This window comes from Mus caroli, chromosome 14 (assembly GCF_900094665.2).
Source record: "Mus caroli chromosome 14, CAROLI_EIJ_v1.1, whole genome shotgun sequence".
Lineage (NCBI taxonomy): Eukaryota > Metazoa > Chordata > Mammalia > Rodentia > Muridae > Mus > Mus caroli.
Window position 1 is genome coordinate 61,208,507 of NC_034583.1, and position 12,650 is coordinate 61,221,156.

The 12,650-nt window shown below is 44.6% G+C and overlaps 1 protein-coding gene across 1 annotated transcript in view; it reads left to right on the top strand.

Annotated features, from left to right (window-relative positions):
- Bin3 (bridging integrator 3) overlaps positions 1-12,650 on the top strand; it is a 38,727-nt gene that overhangs the window by 8,684 nt on the left and 17,393 nt on the right. The window contains exon 2 of the mRNA XM_021181193.2: positions 9,686-9,734. Coding sequence (XP_021036852.1) covers positions 9,686-9,734 — 49 coding nt within the window. The remainder of the gene's footprint in view (positions 1-9,685; positions 9,735-12,650) is intronic.

A 12,650-nucleotide genomic window follows, 5' to 3' on the forward strand; every position in this document is an offset into this window, starting at 1 on the left:
TGTGGAACAGGACATTCTTTTTGCTCATTCACTTCATCATTCATCACTGTGGATGACAGAAAAGGTCCATGACATCATGGCACAGGTTTTCTTTGTTTGTCACAAAAGGTGGCCCTTAGTAAGGATGCAGTAAACATTTACTGGAAGGCTGACAACGTTGCACTGTACCTAAAACAGTACCTGCCAGGGTTGCAAAGAAGAAAAGCATTCAGTCTTTGTCCCTGATAAGCTACATATCATGATCGGAAAGCAAGATGTAAACACATAGAAGTCAATTAACCTGCACCTTTTACCAAGCAGAACGCTTCAGTAATGATAGGATAGTTCAATATTAGGAAATATGTTTCCTCACTTTATCACAGTGCTACATCATGGGAGAGTAAATGGCTCACCCAGATGCGTGCTGCCAAGACATTGACTTGCCAAAAATGCGGTCTTTGTGTCTTTTAGTAATCTAGGAACAGAAAGCTACTTCCTTCCTGTTCGCAGGCTTTTCTGGCTGAAGTCAGTGATTCCCTTCATATTTCTTAGTGAAAGAGAAAATGCAAAGCCATCTTATTCTTTGTTTGTTTGTTTGAGACAGGGTTTATCTGTATAGCCCTGGCTGTCCTGGAACTCACTCTGTAGACCAGGCTGGCCTCAAACTCAGAAATCCACCTGCCTCTGCCTCCCAAGTGCTAGGATTAAAGGAGTGTGCCACCACGCCCGGATTAAGCCATCTTATTCTTTAAAAAAAAAAAAAAAAAAGACTTTCTAGTTAACCCAGTAACTAGATAAGAAGAAAGCATAGGTTCAAGTATTTGTAAAGACAAGGAACATTTTATCATTATTTTCCTGTATCTATTTGGAAACCCTAATTAGTCTCCCTTCTGCAGTTGAATTTCTAAAGGTTAAGTATGTAGGTATGGTAGTGTGGGGGCTATTAGAAGGTAAATATATCCAGCAAGATAAAATGAAAAAGAATCCCATTTCATGGGATTAAAATAATTAATAACTGCTATGGAACATTCCTAAGACATATAGAGCTAAAAATTTTACATTTAAATATTACTTTGGGCTCTTAATAGCAAACAAAATAAATTTAGAGGCCCTATTTAAAAAAGAAAGGAGGAAGGCTGGAGAGATGGCTCAGTGGGTAAGGACACTGACTGCTCTTCCGAAGGTCCTGAGTTCAAATCCCACCAACCACATGGTGGCTCACAACAACCCATAGTAAAATCTTGACGCCCTCTTCTGGTGCATCTGAGGACAGCCACACTTATGTATAATAATAAATAAATCTTTAAAAAAAATCAAGTCTTATGACTAAAGGACACAAGAAAAAGACTTGAATGAGCAGATGGAAATATTACCACCCTAGGTGTAAACTTAGGTGTCTGTGGATGTAGGATCTTCACACACTTAAAGTATGATGCATCTCTAATGATATTAAATATATATTTATAGGGCTTTAGTGTGGAGGGAGGACACAGCAGATGATTCATCTTGAATAATAAAACAAAAATAGTTCTAAATATTACCTGGAAAGTCATGCAATGAAAAGGGATTAATTTTACTGGATGTTAAAATTTTTACTTATTTGTGAAACAGTAGGAATATTTAACACCAATATATGATTTTTCTCAAAGATATTTTTTAAGTCATGCCTGGTGGTGCATGCCTGTAATTTCAGCACTTAGGAGGCTGAGGCAAGAGGATTGCTGTGAATTTAATGTCAGCTTGTATTATAGAATCAGTTACAGGCTAATGAAAGCTACAGAGTAAGAACCTATCATTAAACAACAACAACAAAACAACAAAACCCACATAAACATACACCAAAAAAAAAAAAAAAGATTGTATAGTTCATGTTCACGTGTGTGTTTTTTGACAGTGCCAGGACAACCTCAGCTGCTGTCCCCAGGAGCTATGTGCCTTGTGTGCCTTGCTTTTAAGGTAGGATCTCACCAGCCTGGGACTCCAAGTAGGCTGCCTGTCTCCAGCTCTGGGATCATAAATTATAAGTATGTGCCAGCACACCTAGCTTTATAAAAAAGATCAAGTTTAATTCCTGTTAAAGCAACTCTGTAGCTACACACTTTAAATAAATTCTAAGTGAATACAAGATATAAGAATAAAAACAAAAGAAAAACAAACACTAAAATCCATATGGAAAGAAAGGGGACACAGGATCATCAAATCAGTCTTAAGCAACTTCCCAGTCTTAAAGCTCACTCCAAAGCCACAGGGAGAGAGATGGGGTGAACTGGCATGTAGATTAATGGAATGAAATTGAGGATCTGACACCGGAGTGTAAAGTGGCCTCTCACAACTCAACAGGACTAAAGAAAGTCCAGTGTGTGTTTCTCCAGTGGTACCCATGTAACCCATAAACACATGAAAGGGAGAAGATGTTCAACATCATGAGAAAGATGCAAATCCAAGCCACAGTGAACTTCCCTCACACCCACCTGCTGGAGGGGGAAACAGCTAGACCCTAAACTGGCACTGGGCAACCCCAAGAGCCATCATCCAAGTTTCTGCTGTGCCCTAGCAGAAGGATGAAGGGTCCCCTCCCTAAGAGAGCTCTATACTGGGGCACATACAGGTGGATTTACTCCGAGAACTAATGAAAACTTCACCTCAGGAACACCGACTTGCACAAACGCTGTCCAGCCCCGTTAGAAGGAACTGTAGCCTTGTGGTCCTGTTTTTCTAAACTGAAAGCATTTCTACCATAATTAATCTTTATTGTTTGCTTAGGCCTCTGTCTTCTCACTTTGTCTTGTTTTAACCCCCCATGCCACTCAGCTCTGACATAGTTGAGATTATACTGTCTAATTTGCCATTTGTAAAGGCATTTTTGGACATTTTTAATAAAACAAATGAAAAATGACTAGCTCTGAGTTTGAAGTATACCAAAAGTACTTCTGAAGTCGCCTTTCAATTTTTAAAGTAAAGGAGAAACTGAGGACCGAAACTCGCTGGTAGAATGCTTGCCTGGTGAGCCTGGGTTCAATCCCAGGCACTACAAAAAAAAAGGGGTAAAAATTGGATGTAACAACGAATGAATCAGAAATGATAAAGGTAAAGGAGCAATTACGTCAATTAAATAATACAACAGTATTTTCAGTTTATACCCAAAACTAGTCATCAGTAAGGAGACTAAATCAGTTTTAAATATTAATGATAATTGTTTGAGAATCCATTTGGTAAACAGGAAGGAGTCACTGGACCACATGGATAAGACAGAAATTTCTGGCGGATTGATCGTGAAAGACCCAACAAAGATAACAGAGCTCATGATGTGTCTCCTACAAGGACATCAGTGACAGAATGGTGACTGTCACTCCCTCCAAGAGCATGAGATAAACCACTCTACAAGAAATCTTGCACTATGCACTGGAGTCTTACAGTTTATTTACAAAAGAAATGTGGGATTTGGTTAGCAGGGAGACACTGTTTATTTCTAAATTGTAAGTAGTAGAACACTAATTCAGCTAACTCTGTGAGAGGAGAAACCTGAATTTACTTTTCCCTTGAGAAAATGATACTGACTCTGGCACGTGAAGAGACAAAGACCGAACAGCCAGGAGAGGGAATAAAGACACAGAAGTGTGCAAGCAGATGAGTAAGAAAGATGCAGGTTATCCTCGATTTTCCGTTCCATTTGTTTACTTCCAATTTTTATCTTTGAAGCCTTTTTTTATACTTAAGTTTTCACTTTCACATCTATTTATATTTTTTTTCTTTTAAAGGGGATGCAAAATTCTATATTCACTGGCCAGCAAATCCCTAACATCTCTGAGAGATTGAACATAGTCAAGGGAAAGAGGACCACAGTAAAGTCAGGAGGGTGAAATGCATGTCCACAGCCAAGTGCCAAGACATGCCCCTCCCTGCCTGCCAGCACACATGGGCACACACACCCTGCTCCACCCACCAGCTTCCCAGAATGCTGAGCAGGGTCGCCTTTATTCCCAGTGAGGAGACGTGTGGGCTCTTCCCTTCCCAGGAGAAAAAAAAAACTACATGTCAAGAAGATCCCCACAAAAATGTTAGTCAGATGGCTCTTCATGATTAACCAACATCCTATGCACCTCAGAATTCTCTTTTGTCCCCAAGTCATACATGTGAGGCTTCCAAGGAAGACGCGTCAGACCAGTCCATAAAGACTAGAAAGAAAGAGACTGGAATGGGAGAAGAAACTTTAAGCTGCTACAGTCCATAGAAAGATGAGCCAACTGGAAAATCAAAACAACACCACAAAAGAAAGTCAAAAAGTCAAGCTCTGAGATTAAAAATACGCTAGTGGGGAAAATACAGAAGAAAACCTGGGATTTGGCCTCAGCACTGAGGTGGTGGTGGTAGCCACATGTTTTATAAGTTGTCATTATTATTAACAATTGGGTTTCTTTTTGCAAAACACACTGAATTAAAACCATGTCCCTGGGACTAAAGTCATTAAATAAAACCTGATAGCAGAAATGCACAAATGTAGAAAAGCAGAGCAATCATAAACCGAGAGGAATCAGCAAGATTGAGGCAGGTACCAGACAATGGAGGGAAGTCAACGCCAATCACATCTTAGAGATTGCCAGCTGCCCAGTGAGAAGCCAGCCCAACAGCTGAAAACAGACCATGGCAAACCCACCATCCTTTGGACTTGCAAAAAGAAAATGAAAAAAATGGACCACATAAAAAGGGCAGAAATCAGGGTGGCTTCAGATTTCACAGAGACTTCATACTTACTGGGATGTTGGAAGATGAAAAAGTAATACATTTGAAATTCAAAAAGAAATTTTGTCCAGGCATGTGACAAACCTGTAATCCCAGACTCAGGATGAGGCAAGAGGGTCATACCTGGGAAAACAGAGAAACCCTGACTTCAAACACTATATGGCGTGGTGGCGCACGCCTTTAATCCTAGCACTCAGGAGGCAGAGGCAGATGGATCTCTGAGTTCGGGGCCAACCTGATCTACAGAGTGAGTTCCAGGACAGCCAGAGCTACACAGAAACCCTGTCTCAGAAAACAGACAGACAGTACAATAGACACTGATGGCATGGCTCAGTGGGCAAAGGCTCCTACCTCCATGCCTGACAACCCGAGTTCCATCCCTGAGACCCACACAGTAGAAGGAGCTGACATAGCATTACATGTATGCACATACACAACAAGTAAATGTATAATATTTTCTTAAGTCAATGATGAAAACTATTGGCATATTACATAAGAATAAATAGTACTAAATGCTGGTGAGTGGGGGGTGGGGGGAGCCTGTATCCACTGCTGGTAGGAGTGTAAACTTGTACCACCACTGTGGAAATCAGTGTGGAGGTTCCTCAGGAAACTGAAAATAGAACTACCATATGAGTCAGCCACTGGCCTCTTGGGTCAGTGCACCAGAGCAATACCTGCACATCCGTGTTAATAGCTGTACTAGTCACAAAAACCAGGGCATGCTTTCAACCTGTGATTCTGTCAGCAAATAGATGGGGAGTGAGAACGTGGAGCATAGGCACAGGGAGGGTTTTTGCGGCCATAAAGAAAAATGAAATCATGACATCTGTAGGGGGAAAAATGGTTGCAACTGGAAATCATTATGTTAAATAAAATAAGCCAGACTCCAAAAGACAAATCCCATGTGTGTTTTTCCTCTTGCAGAAGCTAAATTTAAAAGGGTGTGTTTGTGTCACACAATTAGAAAAGGGATCATGAAAGGAAGAGAACTTAGGGGAAGTGGGAAATTGAGTGGAGTGCTGGGATCCACATACCAGGAAAGCTAAAGCAAGCCTGGCGGGACGCACGGAACGGCTGGGAGCAGGGGAAGGTATTTCTTTCCAGATGGGTGACGATGCTGTAAGGAAGCCCATTACTTTGCTAAATTAGTAAATTTTTAAATACTAGACTTAAAAATTATGTGTTCATATCGAAACGTTCATGTTATGGACATTTTCTTTTCAAAGGTGATTATCAGTACATGTGTGGATAGATACATACACGTGTGCAGATGCATTTCTGGAGCAGTAACTCAGCAGCTTGCTGCTCGGTCTTGCCTCTACAGTGTGTGAGTGAGCGCTCAGTTGTTGTATTCTTCATCATTTGTATTTTTCCATGTCTTCTAAGGTTCTAACACTAATCAGGGGGTGTTTTTGCAGTTAAGAAAAAAAAAATAAAAAAACCCTGAAGGGTTGGGTTTTTCTGTTTGTTTGGTTTCTTGGTTTTTTTGGTTACTTGAAGAATTACAGCAAGTGCAAAGAGGAAAGAAGACAGGAGCCACATTCTCTCCCCCAGGACTGACACTGCTAGCACATTTGCCTCAGCTGTTTTTCTTTCAGCCCATGTTTTACATAATTAATACTACTGAAACAGTAACCTTGGGTGGAGATAATGGCTGGCAGGGGGTCTTTTTTTTCTTATTTCTCACCCTTTTCTTGAAACTTTTCAAAGAAACCATTCTAAGTAAGCAAAGCTTTAGACTTAAGGCGGGAAGTGGGAGGCTCCATTCGGGTGTAGCTGTGTGATCCAAGTAGTGCTGACTACTTAAACTTGGGGTGGGAAATAAGGAGTATAGATTCAGAGAAAGTAGAAAATGGCCATGTGGCTGAAGTAGGTTCACGGTGAGCCCGGGGTGTCTTGTATTAAAGGAGGTACGACTTAACTGGGGCATGTGCCCATGCACTGATGGGAATATGTCCGAAGGTCACATGAGTCAACTGTAACACTCTCAGTGGCCCAATTGAAGCAGTTTTGAGTATCAAAGCATATTGGATTATGAACCAGAGTATTAAATATCCATGTGTTCACACTGATATGAATGATGGCCTAAATAAGTAAGATAAATAGTGACTCCCTAGTGGAGAGGAGGAGGGAGGGACCACAGTGGGGGAACTTTTGAAGCACTTCCTTAGCCTGTGGCTCAGTGGGGACAGCAGGGGTGTATCATGTCTGCAGTATATCCGTGAGGAGACGTGACAAGAACGGGGTTTTTGTTGTTGCTGTTTTAAAGATTTGTTTTTACGTATGAGTCCGTGTGAATGTATGGCACATGTATGTAGGTACCTACCAAGGCCAGAGGAAGGCATCAGATACCCTGGGGCTGGTGTTGTAAGTGGCTGTGAGCTGCACCATGTTGGTGATGGGAGCTGAACTCTGGTCCTCTAAGAGCAACCAGTACTCTTCGCCCACTGAGCCGTCTCTCCGGCTCTCAACCCAAAGGGTGTGAGGAGGCGTCTGACTATAAACTACCTGACCTGTCCCATGAAAACTGCCAGGGCCATCAAAGCCAGGGGATCTAACAGTCACACCAAGAGGCACTTAGCAGCCAAATGTAGTGTGGTAGACTGCATGGGTTCCTGGTTCTGAAAAGGACACTGAAGAGAAACTAAGGCAGTCTGACTAACCACAGATTTTATTATGTCATTCCAGGTTCATTAATCATGACTAATGGACCATACTAATGTAAGATGTTCATAAGAGGGAGCAGGGCAGGGAGGCATAGGAATTATGATACTTCACAATTTTTCTGAAAATCAAGAATAGAATGTTTATTTTACTTAAAAGGTGTTGTAGCAGGTAGACATGGCTTTGGAGTGAGCACGCTGAAAAACTATGCAGACAGTCTGATAAAATCCTGTCCTGATCATCAGTAACTACAGTGGAGACTTGGCCGCCTGCAGGGAACCAGTTTCCTCTTGTGCTAAAACACACTGTTCCACCCAGGCTCTCAGCCGTCAGCCCCTCCTGATCCCACAGACTCTAGAGCAGCTCTTGAGAAGAACCCTCAAATGAGTGGCAGAGAGAAGTCAGGGTCCCCGGGGAGCAGCACAGTGGCCCTGAGCCTGTCTTCATCTCCTTTATGATCCGTTTCCTTTCTGCAGAGTGATAGAGAGGGTCAAGGTGACAAAACATTCCCTCAGGCCGGGCTGCTCTGAAAGGCCTGTGATTCCAAGCTGAACTTTAGCAAGGCTGTGGCTCCATAGGCACCATCCGCAACCAACCATTAGCTTCCTTGGCTAAAGTCTGTCATTCCAAACTGAGACCGCTCTGAGGATTATAATGGATCCTCAGCCCACTCCCCACATTCTTGGGGTATAAATTTTTTGTAGGTGAGCAAGAGGGCCATCTCATCCCACTGGCTTCATAGTTGAAGAAACTGAGTTTCAGAGAGACTTGCTTTTTCAATGAATGGCCAAACCAGTGAGGCAGAGACTGGGCCTGCTTCCTGGTTAGAGCTTGTCCCTCTACAGCTTCCTTCCCAGAGAACCTGAGTGATGTGTGGCCTCAGCACCTCAGCTGTCTCCAGAGTGTTCCTCGGGGGTTCATGTTCATCAGTCATCAATACCAGTTTCCAGTCTTAGGGAAAGCATTATGGGGACTGGGACAGAAACCCAGCTCCCCCTGGGCCTTTTCCTCTTTAGGCCTGAGAAAGAAGCAACAACTTTCTCTTTTCTCCCCTTTCCAGTTTCACAGCATACCTTTCCCCATCAGATGGTGATACAACTCAAGACAGTTTGTTTTCAGCAAGCCCTCAAATGGTTAACTCTCCCAAATTATGGGGCTGGGTTAACAATAAACAGGATGTCCTCCAGAAATTAAATTTAAACCGCTGTGACTCAGGCCAGCCCATCCCCTCAACCAGATTGCTGTCTGGGGTTATTATCGGTGGTTAATTATACTGTTGGGGTTAGCACAGTGTTGGTCAGCTTGGGCCAGGTGGAGGCGGGTGTGGGAGAATGGCTAAAGGGAAAGATGGGAGTGGAGCCTAAGGGTTGGTGATAACAGCACTGGCACATTGGTCTGTCAGAGGGGCTGGCTTTGGGCTTCTTCCCAGAGCTGGTCCCTAGATTCACTTCCCACGTGGAAACAGGAAAGGTAGGGGAGACACATTACCATTTCTGTTACCCCTGGGATGAACCATGTTAAATGTCCACCCCTGGCCAACAACAGGGTCCATGTTGTCAGGACCTAAAGACATCTTTCAATTGCCTGTGTCAATCCACTCACTCCTGAGAGCCGGAAAGGGTCCAAGCAGCCTCTTGGGCCTTAGGGCATCCTGCTAAAGTAGGTGGAAGCTGGGCTATGGCTCCCCTTCTGAGCCCTACTCCCAAGATCTTGTTAGGTCTACCTACTTCTAGATGAGCATGGAAACCTGGTAAGCAGCGTCTTAGCAAGTTCAAGGCAGGCATAGGCAGATTCTTTACCAAGTAAGCCACATTTGATCTCATCTGTTTTTAACTAGTCATAAATGTTTCTTAGTATGTCATCTCCTGTTGGCATGCCCAGAAACCTTACAAGATGCGTTGTAGCCCCTATCTATGGGGAAACTGAGTACCTTCTCTAGAGAGGATGAGGGATGTTGTGGGCTTTTTCAAGGATGTGTTTTTAAGAATAGGGAGGCATGTTTCACACTTAGTAGTTCCTCAAACAAGATTCACAGATCCTCAAGGTGTCACCCTTCCCCCACTTTTCCCATGTGTTTAAGTGACAGACCATTCATAGGAATGATGTTTTCCGCAGGCAGGAGTGACCAGGAGCCTGCATGGCACATGATCTGTCCCAGAACACAACTGGGTGCTATTGGATCACATGTGCTCAGACCATGAGGACTAGGGGACCAAGTGCTGATCCCCTGTGTGCATCCAGTCCTCTAGCCCAGCCTACCCCATGTCTCACATCATCTCTCTGTCTCTTCCTCTTACAGGATTCCATTTAAGATCGGACAGCCCAAGAAGCAGATTGTTTCCAAAACAGTGAGTAACCTAATTCTTATGCCCTGAGACTCAACTGTACCCCCACATGACCTGTGCGTGGAACCTCCACCTTCTGGTCTTTCCTCTCGGTACTGGAGATTGAACATACGTTGTGCATACTAGACAAATGCTCTGTTGGTGATCTACTCTCCCAGGGCAGAACCTGAGCATTGAAAATGCACATTTGGGAGTGGAGGGTCAGAACCCTGAGCCTTATTCCCAGTCATTGGTTGTAGAACCTGAGGTCCACAGGTGCCTCCTGTCCTGGGTCCTGTTGGTTGTTTCCCCAACTTTGGACAGCTGTAGATCCTCGCCATCCAAGCATCCTGTCCTGGGAGAGCTCTGGAGCATAGGCATAATACATACCTCCCCTTGCACACACACCTCCCCTTGCACACACACCTCTCAACAGTGCCAAAGGCCTTTCTTTCTGGCTACCTCAACAACATAAAAGACCAGGCAGGTTCTCCAGGTAGCCTACTTCTTTTTGTTTTGCAGTGGTAATCCCTTTGAACCCATGATATTTTTTTTTTTTTTTTACAGTGGTTTTATTGTTGGGATTGACTTTTTTTTTTTTTAAGATTTATTTATTTATTATATGTAAGTACACTGTAGCTGTCTTCAGACACTCCAGAAGAGGGCGCCAGGTCTCGTTGCGGATGGTTGTGAGCCACCATGTGGTTGCTGGGATTTGAACTCTGGACCTTTGGAGGAGCAGTCGGGTGCTCTTACCCACTGAGCCATCTCACCAGCCCTGAACCCATGATATTTATTGCTGTTTTATGTCTGAAGTGGGAGAGGAAGAGCTACAGATCCCAGAACGTTAGAGCTGGAAGCCCATGGACCTCGTCTGCCCTCACCATCTGGTTTTTCCATAGCGTGGTGGAGACATTGTTAGATCTGACAGTCCTCTCCTGGAGAGCTGGAGTCAGCACTTGGTCTGTGGCCCTGCTCACTCCGTCATCTTTGCTTTGCACTGTTCCCACTCTGTAGCCCCGTCTGTCTAGAGTGACCTCCTCAGCTCCTCACACACAAACGAGGCTTCGGGTTTGAACAGGAGTGATCCTACATGTGAAGACCCAACTCCATGATGACAGCTCAGGTCCCAGCACTGTCCATGCAGTAGAGGCCCCTGTGCCCATCCTCTGAGGTCCTAGTCTCCCCGCTTCTCTCCTTGGCTCAGCCACCGGAGCTAGAGGGAAGATCCTGTTTGGGCTTGGCAGGAAGTTCAGCACATCTGACCAATGTCTCCATCTTCAGGAAGTCCAAAGTTAGGTCACAGGAAAAAAGCTGGGCTCAACTTAAAAGAGTCGCCCTCGGCCTCATGCAATGGCAGGTTGTAACAGACTCAGTGTCGCCTCCACAGCTGACCATCTGTGGAGCCTCTCTGCTAAGACTCAGAAAGTCTGGGTCTACAAATGCTGGGCTCCAAGAAGTGGGAGGGTGTGGCTTTAAGCCTCCAGAGAGTAATCTCGGAAGATCCAAAGAAAAGTGGTTTTGAAAAGGGTCTTTCTCCCCCTTTGTTCACAACCACAAACAAGAAGACAGAAATCCCTCCCTCCACCAAGACTTTCATCTTTCATCGATGGGGCTTTGATCCCACAGAACAGGACGGGCTACAGTGCACTTTCCAGCTCCTTGCCAGAGTCTGTTGTGGAAAGGTCTTGGTTCCCGGGGGTACTTTTTGAGAGAAGGAATTATTTATTTTGGCTTATGGTTCCAGGGGTCTCAGTCCATCATGGTAGGGGATCCTAGATCCTTTACTTTGAGGAATAGCAAAGACTTCCAGGGAAAATCAAATCTTCCCACACCCCCACCCTGCCCCATAGCTTCCCTTCTCCCCTCCCGTCTAATTCCTTGCTAGAGACTTGTCATCCTTTAGTCTGTGGTGTCCCTTCCTCCCACAATGGGCAAGTATGCAGTAGGTGTTAGGGAGCCAGGTAAGAGACTGACTTCCTGAACTCCTGCCTGGCTCTGCCTCTGGGATCTGAGACTTTTGGCCCGTGCCTTAGCCTCTTCAAGCCTTAGTTTTCCCATGTGTAAGGTAAGACTAACCCTAGTACTTATGTCACATGCATGAAGAGTCTCACCCAAACTAGCACAGATCGGGCACTTAGTCCATGTCTGCTCTATAAGAAGCCCTCATTGACAGCTGGCTTGGCTTCCTCTAAAGCCATCAAGGGCTCAGCCTGTCCCAGCAGCTCCATCCCCCAGTACAATGGAGTTGTAGGCTAGGCCTTTGATCTTCCACCAGCAGTCAAAGCTGAGGGGTGGCTTAGAATGGAGTTTTTGTCTGCACAACCTGTTTCTGTCAGTTCCCTGGGGGTGTTTAAGCATAGGTAGCAGGACCCTGGCTTTTCTGGATGGAGTCTTGCTCACCTCTCTACCCCTAACACAGGCTTGGGCTGTGCAGATGTCTCCAGATCTCTGGCAGCTGTCCCCGGGCACTGCTGACACACTTTGGGATAGGAGTGGATGCGGCTGCCCAGGTTATTGGAAGTCATGGCAGCCCTGTCATGGGAAGAAATGTTCATGCTATGTTCATGAATTTTCAGGGTTTTGGCTCAGGGTGCCCAGCTTCCAGTCACAAAGAAAACATTGTCTTTGCTCTCACTGCTTGCCTGTGCTCAGGTTACCAACATGCAATCCGTGATTGTTGAGGCTGTAGCAGGAATGGCATGTTCTCTGCAAGGGCTGACCACTGGCACTGAGACCAGGACCACAGCTTCCACCTCCGTACCCAACTTTTGTCAGTTCCCTCTGGAGCCTCAGAGCATCTTAACATGAAGAGAGAACACAGACATAGACATAGAAACACACACCGTACCACATACACATTACACACACACACACACCATATCACATAACAGACACACACACACCATATCACATAACAGACACACACACACACACACA